Genomic DNA, 26,335 nt, shown 5'->3' with positions numbered 1-26,335 from the left:
ACAAAGATGATCTTACTTTTGCTCTCTCTCTGTGTTTAAAGCAGAGTTGAGCAAAATGCAGCCCAGAGATAATACCCTCAGCTGCCCAACAGATTTTTGTTTTTAACCCACAGACCCACTAGGCCAGTGGGTCTCATCCTGGGGTCCCCAGATGTTTTTGGCCTTCAACTCCCAGAAATTCTAACAGCTGGTAAACTGGCTGAGATTTCTGGGAGTTGTAGGCCAAAAATATCTGGGGACCCCAGGTAGAGAACCACTGCACTAGGCCTTCTGTGTTGTGCTTGTCACTTTGGACAAAGATCCAGTCTCTTCCTTCCTTCCTTTCTTCCTTTCTTCCTTCCTTCCTTCCTTCCTTCCTTTTTTTTTTAAAATATATTATAGTGGCATACACATTTATATAAACAAACATAACTGTTCTCATGCATGATTAAACTTCCGGTCTGCAGATAGGAAAGCTGCCTTCATTTTTTTAATGGATGAAAAATATCACCTGCCAGATTGAAAGACTGCTGAGCCTTAAAACTGTGTTGTCTTCCCTTTCAAGAAGCAGTAAGGGTGTGACATAGAAACCACAGGTTTCCCTTAGGTGCTACATATTAAAAAATAATATTTTCCCCAAAATGTTATAGGGCTCTTTGGAAGTTGAAATATCAAATAAAATATTTTAATTGTAACTTTTTAATGATTAATGCTGCGGAGTTACTGATTCACATTTGAGTCTGGTAGGGGGTGTGATTGAGCCAGTGTAGTGTAGTGGTTTGAGTGTAGAACTAGGATACAGGAGACCAGGGTCAGATTCGCTACTTGGTCATGGAAACCCAAGGGTGGCCTTGGGCAAATCATGCTCTCTGAAAGTCAAAAAGAAGCAAGGTCAACGTCTGTCCAAAAAAAAAAAAAATCTACCAAGAAAACTGCATGGGTTGGCACATGTCAGAAATGACTTGAAGATGCTGAACCACAATAGGAGATATGGGAATGGGAAAAGGCCAGATTCCTCTGCCACATTAATAGTTACCAGGATTAAACTTACTCATGCAAACATGGGTAAAACTACATTTAGAAATTTAAAATGTTCCACCATCCATATAATTCAAGATGTTGAGTGTTTCGAATTTTCTTTTCTAATTGCTACCTATGGATGGAATAATAGTCTGCAGAGTTTTGTTTTCAAGGGTTGTCTACAATTTGAATGTAACCTTCTCTGTAATTAAGAAGCAGCCTTTTATAACCTTCTCATTATATTTCAGCGGGGTTTTGAACAACCAGAAGATGTGTCATGTTAGTCATGTTAGAGCCTGAGAGCATGACGAAATCTAACGAAAAGCTAATAAACCATTTTCTTTTCTTTATTTTTTTGTTAAATTCTGCTTTATCCTGGAAACTTAGGTTGATGGTGGTGGTAATTATATGCAACACTTAACTTGAGTGCCTTTCTTTTGCACTTTCCGTTCTTGCATTATTATAGGAGGAATGTGTTTCTTTTTTCTTTTGCCGAGGAAGATTCTTGCTTTGTTTGTTTGGGGGAAAGGTTAAAACAGCATGACTCACTGGAAAAGATGATTTTTTTTTTCATGTCAGGAGCAACTTGAGATACTGTGTAGCTCTTGGTGTGAGAGAATTGGCCTTCTGCAAGGACATTGCCCAGGGGATGCCTGGATGTTTTACCATTCTGTGGGAGGCTTCTCTTATGACCCCACATGAGAAGCTGGAGCTGACAGACAGGAGCTCACCCCACTCCCCAAATTTCAACCACCGACCTTTCAGTCAGCAGTCCTGCTGGCACAAGGGTGTAATCCATTGCACCAACGGGGGTTCCTTGGAAAATATGATAATATTTGGTGAAGAAGAAGAGAGTAGGAAAAGGAGGCTGCACTACAAGTGGATAGATGCAAACAAGAAAGCTAGGGCATTTGATAACTGATGTTCTTAGAGATGTCTTGTTCATAGAGTCATTTTAAATTGAAATCCAATTGACAGCAAATAATGTAACATTAAAAAAGTTTGCAACAGTGGATACATAGTTTTGAGGCTTAATTTATCCTGTGAGGTTTGCATCATGAATTAACCTGAAGACTGTCATTTTCATCTTTTTCCATGAGCAAATTATAGTGCAGCAAGCAGAAGCATGGCCTCTATTGCCATTCCCTTTACACTGAGAAAGTCCCCTCAATAGAGATTGGGGGACTTTCTCAGCCTCTATATTTCTCCTAAATTGAGGGCTACCTAGGAATCTTGAATACTTAACAGTTGCAAGGTTGCACATGTGTAACTATCATAGAGGTTTTCAGTCAGTAACAATAACTTTCTTAAATAGATTTGTAGATAATGATACTATTAATTTTACTGGACCCTTAGGCACTTTTTGGATCACTTGGTTGTCTTTTTTCTTTCTTTTTGGAAAGGCAATTGGAACAGTTAGTGGGGACAGGATAGGTTTATAAAAGAGATGGATAAAATACAGACCATGAGCATATGGTATATGGCCTCCAGCCCCATTTTTCTGCCACTCACAATACTCCATGAAAAAAAATGAAAATCAAAAAGAACCCACTGAAAACTTGTAACATGGTTTGTTGCTGAAAAAGGTCACAAACCACTGAATGTGCTAGTACCTTGCAGTTGACTAATTTTGGGAAATGTGAGTCTAAAAGAAAAGACACAATACAGTTGATTAAATGAATTAATGTCCTTGTCAATTACCAGTCTAGCAGAAACTGTGATTTTGCAAATGTTTCGGAATGATTCAAAGTAGTGAAGTAGGAAACCTTTAATTGGCTGCTGCTATTGTAATAATAATAATAATAATAATAATAATAATAATACATTTTAGTTATATTCCACTCTTATCTCCCCAAGGGATATATTGGCAAACATTCAATGACTTTTATCCAGTGAACAATGACATACAGTAAACAAACAAAGGCAAAGGTTTCCCTTTCCAAATCTGGCGTCTGGAGGCAATGCTCAAATCTGGCCATGGGAAGGTGCTCTTGTTCTATTTTTCCATGTCGAGGAGCCTGTTGTCAGTAGACCCTCCGAGTTGTGTTTGCCGGCATGGCTGCATGGACACCTTTTATCTTCACGCCAAGGCCGTACCTATTGATCTACTCACATGACATGTTTTCGAACTGCTAAGTTGCCAGGAGCTAGGGCTAACAGCGGGAGCTCACCCCACCTCACGCCTTCGAACTGTGAACCTTCCAGTCAGCAAGTTTTTCTGCAGCTAGCAGTTTACCGTGGCCCCTATTGCTACTGTCTGTACTGCAGAAAGTTAAAGTTTATGGTTTTTCAAGCTAGTCTAACATTTAAAATGACTTAGTAACAAAATAAAATCACAGCGAATTTCAATAATTCTGGAAAGAATAGCTTTAATCCCAGGTGAACCACCATTTAATACAATAATAGCTAAGTAAACCTTATTATTTTCAACATTTAATTCTTGAGAAGGTTTAGTGGATTTTGCTTAATACCAAGATTTTATTATGGTAAAATATATAGGATTTAATAAGATTTTATTGGAATTTATATATTTTATTCCATATTGGTTGGGTGCCTTGTCTGTATTACATGGATTGAATGAGTGTATAAACATTCTTGAATAAGAAGAGTTTTAACATTGTAACTTCATTTCCTTTAACATATTGCAGGACTTTGTTGTATTTGCTGCAGAAGTCTAACGTGCATAACATTCTTTGTATAACTTAATCTAAACTTTGAATTTAATTTGGTTGTTATATAAATGATTTTAATAGTGCAGGCTGGGTTCTGTCGAATGGATCCCTTTTTGCCTAGAACAAGGAAATGTACAGCAGTTCCTGCACACACTCACACACATAGACCCAGAAACAAAAGCCTTCCTGTCTAGTTTTTCTTTGGGGAGCAGTAGCACAAGAATTGCTTTTTTCATTATTAATTTAACTAGCTTTTCTGCAGTTCAGACAAAAGAACTGCTTTGTACTGTAGTCTCTTCCATCCCTGTCAGCTGGCCAAGTGACATTGCTGCACAGACTGCCAGAACTTCGAGAGAACCCTGTAATATGTCTGTCCATTGAAATAACAATGCTTGGCATGATCTCTATTAATATGAAAGCTGCCTGTGGTATCATGTAGTCTCTGGGAGATAGTCCTGACATATATGAATATTCTCTGTTTTCTGTATGTAAAGTCACAAAATAAGGGAGAGGGAGAGAGCCATATTCAGTTGTCTTTGTGTGCCAAGTTATTTTCAACCTTCGACTATCCTAAGGTGAACCAATCACTGAGTTTTCTTGGAAAGATTTGTTCTGAGTGGGTTTTTTTTTCTCCAACAACTTTCCCAAGGGCAAGGATGATAGTGATAATGATACTTAAATATTAAGAGAAAGCTTCTTACAGGATAATAATTTCTTAAAAACAAGTACTCTATAACCCTTCTTTTTTAAAAAAAAAAACAACAATTTTACTCATGAAATTTTAACATGACATTATGGTATTTGCATATTTATAGTGTCCTGAATGTTCTCCCTTAAGGATATATTTCCTGGTCCAGGGAAAATGAAAGGGATGTACAAATGGGAAACAGCACAGAGCAATTACTTTGGCTTGCCACATTCGATTGCATTGGGATTATTAATCAGCTAAATAACCAGTTAGGCAGGGTATACGGTTTCACATAACCTGAACAGTGGGCATATATTCTGCCAGGCATAACTTTACTATTACTTTTTTTTCCCTTTTGCTGCAGATCCAAAGCACAGAGGGGGAAATTCCACATACTCCTAACACAGGCCAGCTGGTTTTAATCAAAACTAAGAAAGGTAAGTGGATCTTTCCTCCTTGCTCTTCCCCGTCCCCTTTTCACCTCCTCTAAAAGGATTTGGTATATTGCCATCTGTTTCTGAGAGTGCCCATTGACATGTACTTGAAGGTTTTTTTTAAGCAGCAGCCCACCCAAAAGATCTTGAGCTGCTTCTCATTTGAGGTTCAGGTCACAGTGTTTTCTTTTGAAGTGGCTATTTAAATGACAATGGGATGAATCAGACTCATAACCTCAATTACTAGTTTGACCTCTCTGTATGTCTGTCAAGTGACGGTTTGGGGAAACGGAAACACTGTCCTCCGTTTTATTGCAAGGTAAGTCTGTCATTTGAAGTGACCAATTTAAACTTTAAAATCACAGGTTACACTTGCCTTTGGCCTGAATTTGGGTGGTGTTTGCAATTTTTTTTACTATACTTCAAAATACTGAATATGTCTTTTGCATTTGGCCACACGGAAAATCTTTGTGTGCAATCTTTCAGTCTTGTTGTGTTAAGTGGGACTTTCTCCAAAGTAAGTCTGCTCTAGGAGTGCTTTACAGGCTTCAAAATGGGGTCATACCAGAATGTGCGGCTTCAGTATTCATCCTTTCAAAGATGGCCTTAAACATTCCTCTTTGGAGGTGTGATCTCAACCCCAAATGGGGACCCCTTATCTCAATGTTGGGGTCCTGAAAGAGTAAACATTTTCTGAACATCAACTACTGGCAGTTTTAGACATTTGCACAAATCTTTTGGGCAATGTTTACAGTTGACTCTGTAGAAGATGCATCAGCTGTACTTCATAAAAAGGAGACTCAGGCTGTTTAGCAAACCTTGTAAATGTGGATTTGTCAATAATAAATGAATGATTTTATACATACTTTATATACCAATATACCAGTAAAATTTAGTAAAATTTATTGGGCTCAAAGAAGTTGCAAGTGGAAAAGTTTAAGAAGCCCTGGCATATATCATCTGGAGTTGATTTGTCCCATTATCATTACTTTCCATACTGACACCCCATTTCTCTTACTTGTTTTGAGGGCTTGAGAACATAATGTGTCACCTTACTCATTTGTATTGCTTAACTTTACTTATTCCAGAGGTTCTCAAGCTGTGGGTCCCCAGATGTTTTGGCCTTCAACTCTCTGTAATCCTAACAGCTGGTAAACCGGCTGGGATTTCTGAGAGTTGTAGGCCAAAACACCTGGAGACCCACAGGTTGAGAACCACTGGCTTATTCTAAAGCAGGTGAAGGACCTCAATGTTTCTGCCTTATGAGCGGGTGGAAGGGGTTTCTTTCTACTATTTATTGTTCCACAACTTAATTAGTGCCCTGCACCACCAGGGTAGTACACTTTCTCCTTCATGTAAATGTATATATGACTTCTGATGTGACACAAATCACTGTTTGCTCTTGTCCAGTTGTGTTGTGATAGTAAAATGTTTCTAATGCGACCAAGCACAGGAAGTACTGGTTTGGGTCACATCAGAAGAGGATGCAGCTGCACATAAATGATGTTAACATACCACCATACTACCCTGAACACACCTAATCTGCTGCTGAACAGGATTTGGCCTGGTTAGCACTGAAGGGAGGTCACCAGAGTGTACCAGGGACCCCCAAGCATAGCTGGAAACATATCATTTACTTTACTTATTCCAGAGTGGAAGTAAGGAAGGTTTCCTCCTTGAAATCATGGGAGTGCAGCTGCCAGTCATTGTTGGTAGCACTAACCTACATGGACCAAGAAGCTGAACCCTGTATATATAAAAAAGAGCTTCCTATGTTTCCAGTAGGTAGAGAGACAATTTACAGCCACTTTTGTTTTTCTCCTCACCACATAAGTGCATCTTCATCACCCTTAGCTGTCTGTGTTTGCTCAATGAACTTCTTTCATCCTGACCATGCAGAGGAAGTACTGGGTCCCAAAACAGTGAAGCAGCCTGCAAGTGTGTGTTCATATGGGGAAGAGAGACACAAAAGGATCCTCACTACCTCTGAGGATGCTTGCCATAGATGCAGGTGAAACGTCAGGAGAGAATGCCTCTAGACCATGGCCAGATAGCCCGAAAAAACCTATAACAACCCAGGATCCTGTACTGTTTTATGTTGCTGGACCCTTGTTACCCTTTGGAACAAGTCAAAGAAAAAAACTGCTCTCTGTGTCTTAGCATTGACTTCCCCCTGCATCCCCAAAGCATTTAAGACTTAAATACATTACTGACGAAACCCAAAAGGATCACTGTTGCAATCCTCACAAATAAAAAAGACATAGCCACCAACACTTCATTCCAAGCAAAATGTAAGTCTTTGCAGGTAATGGCTATATAGCATACTAATACCGTCCATTGCTGGGCACAGAGAGATCTGTAGCATTGATTCACCAAAACACATCTTTCTTTGCTGATCTATGACCTCTTAAGGGGAGCCAGGAATCTCTGTACTATGACTGGCAGGCATGAAAGAATCCCAGAATCTTCACTTTCTTCCAGAAAATTCAGTTTTGTTCACTGCAAAGGAGAAGGTGGGATATTTCTGGGCCAAGGTAACTGGGCTATTCTGCAGCTGTACAGTGGACATCATCATCCCTCAGCTTTATGAAAGTTCTGGCCATATACTGCAAGATGTTTATATCTGTTTATCGACCTGCTTTTGCTTACCTGTTTTGAGCCAATGTGGTTTAAATGCAATATTTCCCTTGTCTGATTTGTGGCTCATGTTTATAGGTGGCTCATACCTTTAGCTGTCCACACTAGAGTTGCTCTGTTCATCAAAGAATGCTATCAGTGCACAATATATTTTTGATGGCATTGTGATTTGAAGGATGAGGTTGATGTTTTCTTTCTGTATCTTATTTTAGACTTAGAGACATTTTTATTAGGCTTGCAGTAAAATATACAACATCTGATTATTTTTCCCCTTATGCAAAAAAAAAAACAAAACAAGCAAAACCATAAAAAACGTTCTTGACATTTTAGTGTTACACGGAATTTTACAACTCTTGTTACATGCATTACTACGATCTTGTAAAATGTCATTGTGCCCTATAAAAATAGTGATCCTGAGAGCACACAGCAAGCTTTGTCAGGTTATATTAGCTCTTTTTTTGTAATAATTTGCTTTTAAAAAACATACTGTTCTGAAGAAAAAACCTTTCTTATATATCTATTTTACTTGCCAGAAAACAAGTTTATCTGGTAGTTTCAGTACTGACATTTCTTATTTCATAACTCAATTGAACCCAATTTGCTCATAGGTTGCTTTTTGTGATGTTATCCCCACTAGAAAGATTCACTTGCTGTGTCCTGTAAAATTACTGCTGTGCAGTTCCATCAGGAAGAAGTTTGTTTCAGGAAAGTAGCACTACTCTTCCTGCTTTCGTAGTTCATGAATAGCCCGAATGACTAGATTTTATGCCTGTCCCCACTGACTCTTTATAACTCCCAACTCGTATTAAAAAAATAAATCTACAGCAAATTAAGAAAAAAAATCTGTTGAAAATTGAGAAATCAAATATAGTTATGAAAAACAGCATACAGAATTATCCAATTTGCTCATCAGAGCTTTAGTGTTGTCTGTTCTTAAGAGCAGCAGTTTCCTCTTCTCTTTCTTGCCAACTTTGTTTCCTAAGAACCTTCAAACTACAGATGCTATGGATTAAAATTAGGAATGCTGTATTTCAGCCATGGAAATGTAAGCCTAAAATTCCACATTCAGATAAGCCAGAGTCGGAGAATATTGCCTTTATTATTTTCACGTTATTTTCCTCTAAAAGAACTCACATGAGTAAAAATGTGAGTTTCTGTCCTCACATTTTATCCTTCCAAAAACTCTGAGCTTGATATATCCAGTGAGCTGTGTAGTTTAGCAAGGAATGACAACAGGATCACCATAGGCCAAACCTGACTTTGTCCATTGGTCCTGCTGCATGCCAGAAAATAGTGTGATGGTTATTCTCACATACTAGGCAACACCTTTTGCCATTTGTGGTATGTTTCCATAAATTAAAATTGTTCACAGTATGTCTTTTGGCATGGCATGTTAAATTTCCAAGCCAGCTATGTGAAAAACAAGAGCCCTAAGACATAAAATCAACAGATGCTGTTGGATGGTGTAAAACGCCACTCCATGTTTTCCTAGTGCTGAACTTTTTGTGACCCATGTTATGTTTATGACTCAGGTTTTCTCCATTAGTTAGGTCTGGTCAAACAAGAAACTTTCTGGTCACTCTTACACTCTTACACTTAATTATTTGTTAGATACTCAGTTTGTAGCTATGAAACAATGTTCCACCTAGGTCTCTTCTCTGCATTTTCCTGGATCCTTAAAAGTGAATATAATCCTTTAAGATGTGTTTTCTTGTAGGGAATTTCATTGTTTTTATTCAATAATATCAGTCTGACTTAGATCATGGTGGGCCACTTTAGGTCTGTTTTCTCGCCGATGTCACTTTCACTGTGTTTTTAGTCAGTACAGGGAACTCTGTAGAAGCTTTTTTGACCAGAGAAAGAAAACTAGGGGTGCATGTTCTTTAGGCTTATCACAGCTCTTAGAATAACAAGTGCAGAAGATAAAATTAATAGCAAACAAGGCACCTCTTGCCCTCCTCGGCTTTAGGGTTGAGTGGAAAAACATGAATGAGTCCATGCTGTTGATTGCCTCCTGTTTTTCTGGTTTCTAGGCCAGATCTGAATCAGCAGAATGTCAAACTAAGCTAGGGAATTCAATCCACTTTGTTTATTGGATAGGAATATGTGATACGAATTAGCTTAAAGGGAAGCTTGTTGACACAAACTCATAGGATTTTAGATCTGTCTGTACAGAGCTGTATGCCTTCAGAGTGCTCGGCAAGAAGCATGTATTTCCACTTTCTCCTTGGTCACTTTTCTATTTTTTTTTAATTGGGCAGGGTGAGGAAGGGCAGGCAAAGAGCCTCATCAGTAGAAACACTTAACTACTGCTTTGGCCTTACAATATTTAATGCCTTCCATTTGTTGGAGGATCTGTATTACAAAATAAAGTGTGTATATGAAAGTGCCTTCAAGTCACTTGTCAACCTAAGAGTTTTCTTAGGCAAGGAATATTAGGAGATAGTTTTTTCAGTTCTTTCTTCTAAAACATAGCCCACAGCACCTGGGATTCATTGGCGGGCTTCCATTCAAGTACTAACCAGGGTTGATCCTGCTAAGCTTTGGGTGGGATCCAAAATTTGCTTCATATGGATGGAAAGTGTTATTCTGGCTATGAAAGGCTTCTGATAAAACAGAATGTTTTATGTAGTGGGAAAGAGGCAAATTCATGTAAGTTTCCCCTCTCCTGTATGCCCCTGAAAACATACAAGTACTGGAATACCCTTAAGAACATGGAATGAAGTACCATGGAATGAAGTACCACTGAAAGCTTGAATGGAAGATGAAAACAGATGAAAATGCCTCCCCAAAGCCCTCTGTTGGAGGTCTTCTGAGTAGAAAATTTGCTCTGGGGACATATGTTTTTGTAGAAGGAATTGCTTGATTTTGTCTTTTGAACAATGCTATTAGTGGGATATTCATGGCAAAATATTAAGTTCTTGTATCTCAAACTGTGATCTTTGAGTATTGAGGAGTAGTCCCAGGCTCAGTGAAGCCCCCCTGTTAGAGCTGACTCCAGAGTACACTTTGTGACATCTTACCTCTGACTCTGATCCTACAGCCACCCCACATGATCCGTGATCTTATCCATTTATCATGGACTGCATAAGTGCAATATATTCAGTGTGAGAATTCATTGCTTCTTTTTGCTGTCTGATAAAGAGCTGCAAACATTGGCACTTTCTAAAACACCAACTGAAGTTCTTCCCAAAACAAGATATCGTCTTACTATGTATTACCTATTTTGACACCCAAAGTATAGAAAGTTCTTCGTCACATACTATTTTTAACTGCATCACTTCCTGATGGTGGGTAGCCTCTAAGAAATCATGGCACCGTCAGGTGTTTCATCTCACCAACATCCATCTTAAACGAATGAGGCAACCACTTCCAAGATGCTAAGCTCAATTTGAACTGGATTTGACCAACATAAAATAGCTGAGTGGGGCATTCTGGGACTTGCAGTCCCCCTCAAAAAGTCTTTTCCAGCACTTCTCTCCTTTTTTTTAAAGGCCATTTCAAATTGCAACCTGCTGGAAGAGGGATTTTGGGACTTGTGTCCAAAGAAGATCTTTTTTTTTTAGCCGCTTTTCTTTCTTTTATTTTAAAAGCTGAGAAGGGAGGGAGAGAGTCCCTTTTCCTTGGCCTCTCAATGGAAAGCAAAACAAATAACATAAGAACATCACATTCTAGATCTCTTTTCACTTTCAGAATGCATGGATAGTCTGTGTGCTGAACGTAGCTGGGGATCTGCGTCTATAACTGCAGTTCAAGAGCAGGGGAAGGATAACCTTGAGAATTCGTATTTCCAACTCTACATGCGTAATGCTAGCCTGGAATTCATATTAACTGTGTTTGTCTATTTCACAAAACAGGACAGAAAAATGTGAGCGATGGCTGCTATCTCACTAACACTAGAAATTTCACAAGTATGGCATTTTTAGAACCCCCCTGTTGTAATGATAAATCTTATAATTTGGTACAAATCATGACAATCCTTGCTTCTCACAGCTTTGGTGCTTTCTGTGTGATTTGGGAGAAGAGCAATGATTTCAAACGCGAAAATTTCAGATTGGTTGGGTATTTGCAATTAAACACATTTGTTCTCTTGCAAAATAAATCTAGATTTGCATTATTAGTTGGTTCAAATGAGCGGTCTGAAAAACAATTTATTTCTACCCTTTCTGTTTCTGAACCTTCTCTAGACCAGCTTTTACGATCAGCAAGTCAGCATTCCGACAGCAGTGGTTTTGCGGAAGACTCTTCCACAGACTGCTTCTTGCTAAATCAGCTTCAGGTAGGTTTTTAATGGGTCTGTGATGTGTTTCCCTCTCTCTTTCTTTCTGTTCCACCATCTAGGACTCTTGTAACATCTAAAAACAAACATAGGCAAAAATTCACAACCTACAAACATTATAAATAAGTTAAACTATTAAAAGATTAAAGCAATTAAAAACATAAATAAAAAGCAATCGTATTGTGCAATCAATGTAAGACATACTTGGCACACAGAAGAAGAAAGATATGACTTATTCCCATTCACGAAAAAGGAATGACCAGTAAGTTCCTTTTATAGTTAAAAGATCTGGCAGTAGTGCAGTCAGGCCTTCAGATTTAATGCTGACTTCGTTACAAAGATTTGCTAATAACCCAACAACCTTCAGTGTTCCCATTTCCTTATTGAATTAGATAATTTCAAGAAATAAGTCGAAAAGATAAATTGTTTTATTCATTGTTGTGTCAGGGTTTCTCCACATAGGAGAAACAGATGTGTTATGTGTACTCGGTGGTGATATTTCTTTCAGTTCCCTTGACATTCAGGGAAATAATACTTTTATTCATTTAATAAATTTTATAAATTATGTTAAAATAGCTTACAATTTTGAAATCAAGACATTGAAAAATCTGTGGCATAACAATGCTGTTCTCACGTTAGCAACATATAACAAAAGTGTGTTATTAAATGACAGTGCTTTTAGAAAGAATGCTATGCAAATTTCTGTCAAAATAAGGTTTGGGAATATGAAGACGTCATGAAGGGAGTAAGAATGTATGATATCAGGATAGGTGTAATTTTTTGGGCAAGCATTGCACAACATTTCTGCCATTACTTTTTTCTGCCCACACCAAGAAAAATAATAAATATCAAGATATACAGAGGCCTGCATTTAGCTTTTCTCCTACTTTTACACTATTTCTTGTAGTACATTATCACAAAGATAAACAGGTCTTCTCCCACTCTATGATGTATTTATTCAGTTTGCAGGTGTTAATTGGGAGAAAGCGCAGTTATTTTATGGGCAGTTGTGGGTTGCATTCTGCATTTTTTGAGGCAGCACCTAAAGCCACATGCACCTCTGGGTCCCCAGGTGTTTTGGCCTACAACTCCCAGAAATCCCAGCCAGTTTACCAGCTGTTAGGATTTCTAGGAGTTGAAGGCAAAAACATCTGGGGACCCATAGGTTGAGAACCACTGACCTAAAGCCATTTGAAGAAAAGGTACTGTTTCATTATCCAGGTGGACTCCCAACACAGAGAAGAATAGTCCCATTTTCTTGGGAGTGGGGATGGAGTTGAAGGAGGAAAACCATTTCCCACATTTTCTCTGGTTATTCTCCCCCCCCCCCCCCCCTTCAACACACACACATATCCTAAATGGTGGTTGTTTCGACTATGGCAATATCAGTGGAGGGAATAACAGGAAAATATGGGGAACTTGATTAACTCCTTCAATGCCCCCCCCCCTTAAAATAGACTATCCTTCTCTGTCTAGCTCCCTCTTGTGGTCCCTGCCCAGGTAATAGAACAGTACCAGTGCCTTTAATTTCTAAAAGGACTGCTTGTCTTGGTCTTTTCTTGGTGCAATTGTTGTAGTCACTCTGCCTATCTGAGCAAAAGTCTGTCTCTGTGTAGAATGAAAAGAGATCCATATTCCATGGAGAAGAGGATCATTTTAAAAATAATGCATCATTTAAATCAGAGATTCTCAACCTGTAGGCCCCAGGTGTTTTGGCCTACAACTCTCAGAAATCCAAGCCAATTTACCAGCTGTTAGGATTTCTGGGAGTTGAAGGCCAAAACATCTGGAGACCCACAGGTTGAGGACCACTGATTTAAATAGGGGATAAATTAGTGCCCTGTGCTGGTGGTCAGTGAACGTAATAAAATTTTGTGTTTGTTGTGCCCTGTGCTGTTCACAACTTTATTTGTGCAAAAGTGCAATTGGCTCCCTTGATTTTTTTTCTCTGCTCTTCAATCTTTTCTTGACAGGGACATGAATCCCTACAGGGCATGGGAAGCAGTGCCGACAGCTGTGACAGTGAGACAACTGTAACATCGTACAGTGAAGAACTCAAGACACCAATTGCTGAAGAAGAATCCTATTTTAATGAGCTTGATGAGGAGAAATTCCTCTTGGAAGTGGAGCAACAGAAGAGGGAGATGGTTTCCAAGGTGAATGCAGAAGAAGTCCAGAAAATTTTAGATCGCACAACTCAGAGTGGAGGAATTGCAGAATTTGGCAGTGAAGAGTTTGCTCGAAGGAAAGAAGAATCTTCTACATGGGAGGCAGAAGCTGACATCTTGGAGGAAGACAGTGAAGAGAGTGATGTAGATCAAAACAGCGAACAAGAATTCCTTCCCTATAAAACCCACCACATTCTGAAACCAATGTCATCTTTTGAAAGTAGCAGTTCATCACCTTCCTCTGCAGAGCGGATTACCGTTGCTTTGCAGAGAGCCCAGCGGCGGATTGGTGGTTCATCAGATTCCCGAGCTGGCCGCAGTCTCTTGAAATCAAAAGACCTTCTGTTCAAGCAAAGGCATCGAATCGCTGAGCTGGGTTATCCACTGAGGCGTTCCCAGTCCCTCCCAACCACACTCTTAAATCCAGTGAGAGTAGTTTCATCTGTAAATGTCCAGCTAGCTCCAGGAAAGCAAACTCTCTGTGGGCCTCCTTCCTTTACTTACAAGTATGACACGCCTGAAGAAAGTGAGAATAAGAAGGAAGATGAAGAAGAAAAGCCCATCAGTGAGGCCAACAGCAGTCCCCCCAGGTGTACATCCACACTCTTTATTGCTCCTTCCTCTCATAGGAGAGATCCTTCCCATCCTGCAGCAAACAAGGTGGCAGAGGAACCATACCGGAGCAGGATACAGAGTTGCCCCCTGCACCTCCCAACACGAATGACCCAGTCGTCCTGTTCGCTCCATTCACTTCATTCTGATTGCCTGGAGAGACCGTTATGTGCCCACATGAGGACACTTAGTACGCACAGCATCCCAAGCACTCCGGGCTCCTCCTGCAGTGGCTTGCCTTCCCCTTTTGGCTGTCCTCACTCGCTGAGGCATTTTGGGCACCCCCATCAGTTCCCTACTATGAACCCAGTTTCCACTGTTGAAATGCAACTAAGGAGAGTCTTGCATGATATCAGAGGCTCTTTGCAAAACCTTTCACAGGTAAGAGGCATCTGAGGGCACTGCTATAGCCCAGACCTTTGTATTTTGTCTTATCCCTGAGTTTTGTGGGTTTACTACTTCTGCCATCCCCAGACACCATGCTGATGCTTGCAAGTGATGATGCAATTTGTAGTCTAGTACATCTGGACAACATCACATTGCAGAAGATAGTTGGAGTTTGTTTTCTTATTTAGATTTATCATTCTGAAAGCACTTAGTACCTGAACATTTCACCTACTCTGGAAACAAACAGGGAGGAAATGTGCACAGGATTATGCAAGGAGTCCACTGGTAAATTGGGATTTGAATCTCCAGGTTGAAATTAGATGTTGCATCCACTGCATCAAATTTCCATTTGTGTAAACTAGGCAAAGTTGAAATGCAAAACCTCAAATCTGTGAAATATTAATTTCACAACAAAAATGAACATACAGTCTTATCTGGCTTTAAGGACCCACAGATCCATTATATACACCCTGGTGTGATTGATTTTAGTCTGTGGGAGAGAATGCCGTAAAACTCTTTACCTCTAAAATGCCACAAGTCTTGTTAACACTATCTGTTCTAGGCCGTTCTCATCTCATTCTCCTAATTTAAATGTAAAATTTGCCAATTTCCCTGTTTTGAGAGCCAGCTGCATTCAGGCATGTGTACAAGAAAGAATATGTGTCAAAACGAAGTTCATTTTAACACCAAATTCTTATGGAAACCTAGGCAGTAGAATAGTATAATGCTATAAATATTTCTAGAAAGCATTCATGAAATGGTGGGTTGAGAAAGAGAAGAAAGAGTAGAAATGAGAGTTACATTTTGTGTGATTTTTTGTGTGAGAGAATTGGCCGTCTGCAAGGACATTGCCCAGGGGACGCCCAGATGTTTTTGATGTTTTACCATCCTTGTGGGAGGCTTCTCTCATTTCCCCACATGAGGAGCTGGAGCTGATAGAGAGAGCTCATCCGTGCTCTCTCCGGATTCGAACCTGCAAGCTGTCGGTTTTCAGTCCTGCCAGAACAGGGGTTTAACCCACTGCGCCATCGGGGGCTCCTGTGTGTGATTTGTGTGATTTAAAAAGCTAATTTTACAGCTTGGAAATTCTTAAAGTACTCTATCTACTGAATTCTCATGAAGCACACTCCCTCTATAGAGGTTCATTTTCACATCCTCTGTTCAAAATCCATTCTAAGATTGTTCTCTATTTGTACTTTGTACTGCTGTCATATTCTAATATTATTGCCATGTGCAATAAACAGTTGTGCTCTATGCAGGGGGACGGAGCGGGGGAAGGAAGATAGGGGAAGTTCATGTTTCTGAAAATGCATTTGCAAATAGAAACCTCACTTTTCATATAAAAGTTCTAAACTGGCAGTTATTCCTCTAATGGGACTTTCCCAGGAACTGGAGCAGAAACTCTGAATTCCAGCTGATCATGACTGTGATGCAGCTTTTCTCCTTTGGCTTGTGAAATTTTAAACCTTTCCGTAGTATCTATAGTTCATCTTCTAGAGGTATATTGAACCTGTCATATTTCAACATGGAAAGGGCCAGAGGGTGGTTTTGTGTGTGTGCATAGGAAGAATGTGCTGCTTTTTGCCCTTTGAAGGGGGTGGGGTGATGAGAAAGTGTATTTTGCAAGTGTTGGGTTCTTCAAAGTTCAAGTGTTGAATACTGTTTAGCATCTAAATGCATTCTTGTTTTTACCTCTAAAAATGGGGTTTGCTGCACTTCAGCCAGAAAAAAATATTGATGGTTAAAGTTGATATTAAGGGTGGTTAAAATAAACTTTTATTTTAGCTGCAGCAGAAAGGTATCTGGTAGTGTGTGTATCTCAAAACCACAAAATAAAATTATTTGCAGATGCATGCCCTATAGCTCTTCATATGACTGTGCCACCTCAGAATGCCTCTGAGTGATTGCTGCTTTAGGTAGCCACCTTCTACTTTCCAAAACCTACATTTATGTGGAAGTCTTCAGATGTCTGTATTCCCAAAACAGGTCTTGAAATGAAGTTTGGCAATGGCAGAATTGAAAGAGAAAGAGAGAGAGAGACCACAGAGATTGGCCATCCAGATGTTGCTGGACTGTAGAGCAGATTTTGGTCTATAATAGTTCCAAATTTATACAATACACAGAAATCAGATGAAGCTCTGCTGGTAGTATTGACTGTCATATGATACGAAGAGAAGAGGACAGGACAGGACCAGAGTGAAGATTAAAAGTTTGGGTTTGCTTCATTTGAAATGCCAGGTTATTTTATCCATTGTACAGTTCAAGAAGAGCAAAATGAAGGAGAGCAAATGGCTTGTATTCTTTAAAGTTGTCCATCATCCCAGTCTATTTAAAATGTACAAAATCTAAATATTAAAATAAAAATTAAATATTATAAGTATTAAAACAAGTTAAAACTGTTAAAACTAATTCCAGTTACGTTATTACAGGTTGAGTATCCTTAGCCAATATACTTGGAATAAGGCATGTTTGGATTTTGGATTACTGCATATACTTGAATATAAGCCGAGTCACCTAATTTTACCACAATAAACTGGGAAAACGTATTGACTTGAGTATAAGCTGAGGGTGGGAAATGCAGCAGCTACTGGTAAATTTCAAGATAAAAAAGAGACCAATAATATTACATTAATTGAGTCATCAGTAGGTTAAATATTTTTGAATATTTACATAAAACTGTAATTTAAGTTAAGACTGTACAATTCTGATTAAATCATTATTCTAACCTTCTTCAATGTAAATGTGCTTACGTATCCTTCCAATAATAATAGAGCGAAATAATAACTGTAATAAAATAATAAAATAAAATAAAGGAAATGTAATAATAACAGTAATAATATAGTAAAATAATAAATATAATAATAACTATAGGATAATAATAATAATAGAGTAAATTAATAATAAAAAAATCCTTGACTTAAGTATAAGCTGAGGGGAGCTTTTTCAGCCTAAAAAATGTCTGAAAAACTTGGCTTAAACTCGAGTATATATGGTACCTGTATTTCACCATATGTGCATAAGGAGATATCTAGAAGATGGGACTCCAGTCTCAACACAACTTTCATTTACATTTCGTAGGAAGATAATTTAATACAATATTTCAAAAATAATGTTCATGGAACCATCACAAAGCAAAGGCTCTGTGATCTCAGTGGTCCGTGTCCACAATTTGGGATTTTGGAGAATTACAGAATTTTGAATCAGGGATGTGCAACATGTACCTCTCATGTTTTTTTTTCCATATGAGTTCCATACTAGTTTTAATTAGATCTGTGCATCAAGTTATTAAAGTATCTTATTTAACTATGTTTCCGCCCTTTTCTTCTAGAATGCTGTGATGAGAAGCCACGATGTTACTGCAACCTCTTACAGTACTCAGAGATCATCCATTCTACCTCTCTATGAAGTAAATGGCCTTCTTTTTCTATCTGTATTTTATGCAAGATACAATAATGGCAATTGTATGTGAAATCTAATTGTAGGTGTGTGTAATTTCCATCCTTATGGTGGTATCCATTTCATCCTTTCTCAAAGATGAAGCAGCAGGAGTTCCCTTGTTCTATATATTTGTCTCTTTTCACTCTCTTTCAAGAGTAAAGGTAAAATGAGGAATGTTAGGTTTAGGGCTAAATCTGGAACCTCTGAGGATCCCAGAGGGCCTTATCCCCTTCCCCAATATCACATAGCTGGATAGGTTTTGTATAGGATTATTCTCATTCTAATAAAGGTTGAAATGCCTCTTCTGCAGCTTCAATATATGCTACTGGAATGAGGCCTCTGAGAATGTTAATGAAATTTGATTTGACCCTTGGACTAGAGCAGGTTCCCCACTTGTGAGCTAAAAATACTGGGAGGGCTGAAGAAGGACTTTGTATCCAAGGTGCCAAGGAACTGATGCCTCATCTGCTAAGTCTTCCCACCTCTCAGAATAGGGTTCAGATCATGACCCTGAAAATGTACTGACAAAAAGCTTTTTAAATGAAGCTCAAGAATCTAAATGCAGGCTATTGTGTTTACCTGCCTAGAATACCTTCCAAGATCTTCAGGTGGTCAGAAGGAACCTCAACCTCTTCAGGACACAGATGATGGATTTAGAATTGGCCATGTTGCGTCAACAAACAACAGTTTATCAGCACATGACGGAGGAAGAGAGGTTAGTGCTACCTTGAGTATCTTGCCATTGTATTTGTGCCTAAATCTCCTCAGAAATTGCTTCCCAAATATTTTTCACTCCCCAAATGCTATTTTTCTTTTAGGTCCACAGCCTTGCTGTCATTTTGGTTTACAATTTTGCAAGCTGGCCACCTTCTCCCCTCCTCCTGCCTCTTGGGCTCGTTTAGAATCTAATGCTTTGTATCTTTACTTCTGCCACTAAAATGCTTTGTTTCATAACACTTTAGACCACTGCAGTGCCTCCATGATGATTATTTTTCCTATCCTGCCATCTCTCCTCTTTGCTCAGTTCAGATTCCTTCTGCCAAGATCAGATTTCCGACCTTTTGCTTTTGATCTCTCTTCTCTCGGTAAGTTCCTCATACATTTTGGAGTGTGTAGTTCATGCTCTTTAGAATTTTTGATGTTTCTAATGAGAAGACCGTGATACTCAGATTCCCCCTCCCTCTACACGCAGTGGCTTTATGTTCACTTTTATAACCATGATCACAATATACTTCTGTAATGCCATAGTTAACATTTGTCTGAAAATATATGGGCTTCCCTGTAACATTTTTAATTTTTTTAAAAAAAAAAATGCCATCCATCCAAGGAGGACAATGTAGAATATGTTGTTTTGCCTCCTTGGTGTTATCCCTTTAAGCCTAAGATGTTTGTTTGATAAACACTGATGAGACCTAATGGCATTTCATAACTGAGTGAAGAGCTGGACTATAGTGTGCCCAGCCCAGTCTAAGCTTCTAATCCAGTGGAACTTCATATGTTGTCAAACTTTGTCCCCCCACCCTCCAAAGCTACATCTACTATGCTCATGGCCTGGAATTTGTGGAGAAGGGGCCTCACAATATGTAGCAATTAAAGCTTGGAAACAACTATTCTAATTTCCCTTTCTATACCAGCACCCTTTAAACTGGGCTGGTTCCACTATAATTCCATTTCTGGGTTATTGCAGAAATTGACCTGAGAAGAAGAAACATAGTTGTTGGAATGTGCCTTTAATCAAATGCATTGCTGTGCTCAATCTCTCACTTTCTCCTTCATGTAAACTGCCTCTATGTGACCACATATTTTCTTTGCTTCTATAATATACTACTAATACCTGAATTTCATCTGCATGGTATTTAATTTACAGATTTGTTAAAAACATCCTGGTTCCCACATGGATGCCATGTTATCTTTTAACCAAAGTAGTGGTTCTCAACCTGTGGGTCCCCAGGTGTTTTGGCCTACAACTCCCAGAAATCCCAGCCACTTTACCAGCTATTAGGATTTCTGGGAGTTGAAGGCCAAAACATCTGGGGACCCACAGGCTGAGAACCACTGATCCAAGGGAATTTCTTAATTCACTTCCAAAGGATTTGTTAAACGGGTTGTTTTCCTTCCTCGTCACCCAAATACAATTTATGAGTACTCTGTCACAATTTCAGTCACATGTTGGAAAAATATTTAAGTAGTTTAAGTATTTAATGGTGTATGTTGGGGGGGGGGGGGGTGTGGATATCATGGGTGGGTTTCAAAGGCATCATTTCATAGATGGAGTCATTTTCACCAGTGCAACCAGGAAGTGGTGACTTTCCCTTAGTGCAGACTCCAGAAACCTTGGAAAGCATTGGAACTGGGGAATAGAGGAGACTATGAAATTCCATAGCTATAGCCTCGATACATGCATCCGTTCCAAAATAAATATGTCATTGTATTTAAACATGTAGGTGTGTTTATAATATGTATTGTGAATGTTTTGTTCCTAGATCTTTTGTGTTTTTGTTATCCCAGCAAATCAAGATTGCTGGTTATTGGGGTCGATCCTTGAATTCCACCCTTATTTTCTCACTATTGATGCTTTCATACAAGGGCCAGGCTGGTATGCCATCACAGCAAATATGATACAGTATCCTTCATTTCTTCAGATTGTGTGTGTCTATTTTATTTAGTTCTTTGATCAAGAGGGTTATATTTGGTTTTGAACTTACTTCGGTTTAGATACGAAGCTGATCAACTCCAAAGTCTGAGGAAATCGGTCCGCATGGAGCTTCAGGAATTAGAAATGCAATTAGAAGAGCGTCTCCTTTCCCTTGAAGACCAGCTCAGAAGTATGCATGTGTCTTCACCTTTCAGGCAACAAACACTCATGGTGAGTACTGTGTTTTGCAAATTGTTGAATGTGATTGCCTGTAGCTTAGAAATGTAGGTTTAGAAAGTAGCAAGCAAGCACATATCAGTAGCCCAATCACTTGTACAGATTATCAGTGTGCACAAACTAACAAATGTCTGCTGCCTTATGAAAAAGATACTGTGCATTTGCAAATACTTCTGTGTAATGGAAGTAGAAGTACTAGATAAAGTAATTCAAGTGCAGCAGTCATCTTAGGCTTTTGGTTTTGAAATGGCACCACTTCTATGTGAATCCACATTCCATGAGGCTAATGGAAAGTCAGTATTAGATACAGATCAGCATATTGTCAAACTAGTGGCTTTAGGCCTGTTTGGAGTTGGCATTCAAGGCAGCTGGTCATTACCTTCAAAATGTTGAAACCATTTGTACTTGGGAGGGGATCATTCCATCCTGCAGATATGATCAGATGATGGTTTCTATTGTTGACGAGCAAGTGTGGACAAATTATAGCCCTCAATGTCAAGATGGTTTTGGTTGCCCCAGCTATGGTCATACCATTTTTTTAAAAAAAAGAATAGGTACATAGTCATTTTGGTTTGACGATTTCAATGGGAAAGAGAAATCAGGAGGAATGAAACATAAACAAAGAGAGTGTGAAAGAGACAGGGAGAAAGAGAGTGAGGGACATATTGTTGTCTTTGGGCTCACCAACTATTGGCTAGCTGTGCCAATCTTTGGCATGCCATCCACTCTTCCCATATTGCCTTTGGAGAAACATGCTCTCACCCTAAATTAGGAACACTGTTATGACTGTTTGATTGTCCCAGTGTGAATAATCATCCAGTTCTGTAATCTTATCTCCCTTCCAACCCTTCATATTTATATAAAGAAATCAAGGAGCCAGATTGAGAGAGAAAGTGAGTGCATATGAGAAAGGGAATGGTAGAAGAAGGTAAACAAAAGCATCCATGACACTTTCTAATTGTTCATTGTTTGAAATGAATAATGCTTAAGGAATCTGGTTGGAGTAGCTCTGCTGATTTCAGCCTAAGTTGATGTTGCCTTCTGAAGGGTCAGATTTTTCTTTTTCTTTTAAAGAAGAGAATGCAGGTGTGAGAGGGAACAAAAAGAGAGGAAAATGAAACCTTTACACTTTTACAAATGGTTTTGTTTCTTATTTAGACATTGTTTCTAAAATGTCAAAATGAAATGTTGTATTTTTTTTTGGCTCTCTGGATTGTGATCTTCAAACAACAACAACAACAACAACATTTATTTATAACCTGCCACCATCTCCCCAATGGGGACCTGGAGCGGCTTACATGGGGCCAAGCCCGGACAACATATTGCAGCAAAATAAAACCAAAACATAAACAACAAACAACAACATCAAAAATACATTAAAAATATGAATACAGTAACAAAATAGCATTACAATAAACACAATCACAGTAACAGTGGGCAGGCCACATGTACAGGATAAAATGTTAAAAAAACTCTAATGAGATAAAAATAGGAGCAAGTTATTTGCAGGGAGCTCATAAAGACACACAGGGTTGTGAAACTAAACTTCCCATTTAGGGGGCATGTACTCCAGTGACAGAAATGTTGAGGGGAGCAGTAGTATCATGTTGTACACCTACTCACATGGTATAAGAGAGGTAACGTAGAGCTCCCCTCTGGTAATTTTGAAAATTCCTGTCATGTCATAAAAGTGCAACTTTTGTCTTTAAATATAGCGCTTCCTGGTAAAACAAGATGTGCACTTAAAGTGGAAGTAATTGATTTAAAGTGGTTCTCAATCTGTAGGTCCCCAGATGTTTTGGCCTACAATTCCTAGAAATCCCAGCCGGTTTACCAGCTGTTAGGATTTCTGGGAGTTGAAGACCAAAACATCTGGGGACCCACAGGTTGAGAAACACTGGTCTAATAGTAGAAGGGGTTTTTTTGTCAACATTGTGATCAGTTTTAGTAGTTTGGCAACCCCTCCCCATCCTCACATACACAAAATTGGTTTTAGAAGGTGTAAATACACTTGCCTCATCACCAGAATTGGTTTATCCCTACTACACACTATGGAAAATTAAGCAGATTCCACAAATTATCATAATCCCAATTCCTGCCTTCTTTTCCTCCTAGGGCATGTATGGAGGTCGAAGCACTGAAAATTTGTCATGTCCTTCTCCAGTGAATGTGATGGAGCCAGTAAGTAACCCTAAACAGGGAAAGCAAGAAAGGGATGCGAAGTTACCATTGCAGCATTTAGTTTCAAAGACACTTGGGGAGGAGTATTTTGCTAGTTTGCCTTCAACTATTAGCATTAATGGCACCACAATAGACTCTTACGGTTACATAGGCATCCCTATGTCAAAAATGATTTTCTAATATATTTCAGTGTGACAGCTCACAGTTGTTCATTACCAGCTTGAATTTTTTTCTTGTAGAGTCACATTTTGCAAATAGAAGCAGTGGGTTCATCTCTCTGTGTATATAGTAAATGAGATAGTGGGGTGTGTTGTTAAATTCATGCTAGGTCTTGAAACATTTCAGTGCAAATTATAACTTGGCTTGTGGCTCAAAAATGAAATGCCATCAGTGACCTCTGAGAGTTTGTTTTTTCCACCATGATCATCTGACTTGGGAGACATTCCTATACGAATGCCTCCCAACTCAAACCCATCCATTAACTGACTCTATTCCTTTCCCCTGAATCCACAGGTTTCTGAACTCATTCGAGAACAGTCCTATCTGAAGTCAGAGTTGGGAATGGGATTGGGAGAACCAGGGATGGAGGCTTCTCCAGAAGCAACATTTGATCATGGGGGAAATTCGGACACCTCTTCCGTGTGCTCCAGTCAAGCCAGTAGAAAAGCTTCTGCACATTCATCTGAAATGAAGCCCAAGCTCCATGGCAAAAGAGTCTACCGAGCATGTGTGGCCTTGATGCCCTCTCCACCGGCAAGAGCAGGAACAGGACAGCCCCCAGAGGGCTCTGAGAAGCAGCCAGAGCCCACGTCTGAGGTAGAGCAGAAACTTGAAAAGACCCCTGGAGTTGAAGAAATTCAGAGGAGTGTGGAGAACGATGAATTGCAGCAAGTCATCCGAGAGGTGAGTGATGACAGAATGCCAACAGGTTTTCCAGTGGGGTGGATTTTCTGCCATCTCCTTAAAAAAAACCAAAACCCATTCTCATGCATACTGTTAACTGGCATTTTCAGTTCAATGTAACGAGCCATTGTATAATGCTTGGAAGAGCAAAATGAAGCAGAGAAAGTGAACAGTGGGGAAAAGGTCTAGAGCTAAGCAGGGAACCTTGGGTCTTTCAAGCATTGATCATTCTGGATGGAGCGCTAACAAGACAATTGCAAGTACCATTTGTATGGCCTCAATTGGAGATCTGGCAGTCTATTTTTGCAAGTTCTCATTGTAAGCTGTTTTTTAAAATCCCAATGAGTTAATCTGGGCATTCTCCCAGATACGTGAGTAGAGGGCTGTATTATTCTCTTCAACACAGAAATTGGCCTAACTACTTGTTTTGTATACATTTCAGCTATGTGGCAACACGAACTGAATTCAATAGACTTCACATCTCATAAATACCAAAAGCATCAGTCTTCCATTGTTTGCTTCCAAATCACTTGCAGGGAAATCCATTAGTAGGCATTCTTGATATATTTTTTCCACAAAGTTAAACTTGTGGCTTATTGAATAATTCCTCTGCTTCTGTATACTTGAAGTATCTTATTTGCAAAGGGTGTGGAAGGAGCACAATAAGTACGTAGTGTTTCAGATCATGCCTTAGTGGACTGTAATGTGTTTGAGCTTTTGACCTGTAACTATTTACTGGAATAGAAAAGAACTCACTATTCCTTCAAATAAATGAGTGCACGCCCACAGAAGAAAACTGCTTACATTACAGTTGTTCTCCCTTGGTTTACATACTTACATTTGTTCTCTCTTCATTTATGGAACATACAGCCAGCCTATCATTTATTAGATATAACAGCACCAAAAAACTTTTAAGAGACCCTATTGAATATAGGGTCAGGAGTGACTCCTGCTGTGAGAGAATTGGCCGTCTGCAAGGACGTTGCCCAGGGAACGCCTGGATGATTTGATGTTTTTATCATCCTTGTGGGAGGCTTCTCTCATGTCCCAGCATGAGGAGCTGGAGCTGATAGAGGGAGCTCATCCGCCTCTCCCCGGATTAGAACCTGCAACATGTCAGTCTTCAGTCCTGCCAGCACAGGGCTTTAACCCATTGCGCCACCGGGGGCTCCCCCCTGGTCGTGCAATGGGTTAAACTGCTGAGCTGCTGTACTTGCTGACCAAAGAGTTGGTGGTTCGAATCCGGGGAGCGGGATGAGCTCCCTCTGTTAGCCCAGCTCCTGCTAATCTAGCAGTTCAGAATCATGCAAATGTGAGTTGATCAATAGGTACTGCTTCTGCGGGAAGGTAACGGCGCTCTATGCATTCATGCTAGCCACATGATCTAGGAGGTGTCTATGGACAACACTGGCTCTTCAGCTTAGAAATGGAGATAAGCACCATCCCCCAGAATTGGACTCAACTAAGACTTAATGTCAAGGGGAAACCTTTAACTCCCTTTAATCATTTTAAACACAATGTTCAAGGAAAGGATATGATTTTAATTTTTTAACGATGCCATTTATGCTGGAAAGGGGAAAAAACAAAGTTGAAGAATAATGTTTTATAAGACCTCTAACATTTTATAAAAGTGGTACATAACACTTTTGTAACAATTTGCTGGACTTAATAAAGGCATTGTCCAATATTGATGTATGTGATTCCAGTGGTCTAATATATATTTCTATCCAGTTTCCATGTTTTTGTTGCTGTTTTCAGAATACTGGCATAGCTTTACAAGTTTCACCAAAACTTGGCAAGAAGGATTATTTTGTGTACATGTCAGAGAACTAGTTTTGCGGCAGCATCTTCAAAAACAGCAAACTTTTATTAGTTTTAGAAGATTTACATTTTCAAATGGGATAGAAAGCATGTTGTTTTGGGGAAGTAATGCAAGTACACTTTAAACTGTCTGTAGGAATATATTCATTTTTTGCAAGTGTGCTGTGTACTTCCTTGTGTGCTGCCTTTCCTTCGCAAGCATTGGTTAATGGGGTGCAGAAGTAATCTTTGTTGCAGCCAGCAT

At 39.3% G+C, this 26,335-nt stretch overlaps 1 protein-coding gene across 6 annotated transcripts in view; it reads left to right on the top strand.

The window, feature by feature from the left end:
• The window catches only part of ITPRID2 (ITPR interacting domain containing 2), a 75,805-nt gene that overhangs the window by 43,738 nt on the left and 5,732 nt on the right, over window positions 1-26,335 (top strand). For 5 of the 6 annotated variants that reach the window (XM_060780050.2, XM_060780041.2, XM_060780072.2 and 2 more), the window contains exons 10-17: window positions 4,724-4,796; window positions 11,618-11,709; window positions 13,683-14,870; window positions 18,205-18,282; window positions 18,902-19,029; window positions 21,030-21,180; window positions 23,302-23,367; window positions 23,881-24,270. In XM_060780050.2, the coding sequence (XP_060636033.2) occupies window positions 4,724-4,796; window positions 11,618-11,709; window positions 13,683-14,870; window positions 18,205-18,282; window positions 18,902-19,029; window positions 21,030-21,180; window positions 23,302-23,367; window positions 23,881-24,270 (2,166 nt within the window). Of the gene's footprint in view, window positions 1-4,723; window positions 4,797-11,617; window positions 11,710-13,682; window positions 14,871-18,204; window positions 18,283-18,901; window positions 19,030-19,338; window positions 19,400-21,029; window positions 21,181-23,301; window positions 23,368-23,880; window positions 24,271-26,335 lie in introns of those variants that run through there. The other variant, XM_060780081.2, reaches the window with a different exon arrangement.

This window comes from Anolis sagrei, chromosome 1, assembly GCF_037176765.1.
Source record: "Anolis sagrei isolate rAnoSag1 chromosome 1, rAnoSag1.mat, whole genome shotgun sequence".
NCBI lineage: Eukaryota > Metazoa > Chordata > Lepidosauria > Squamata > Dactyloidae > Anolis > Anolis sagrei.
This window is presented reverse-complemented; position numbering and strand designations above follow the sequence as displayed.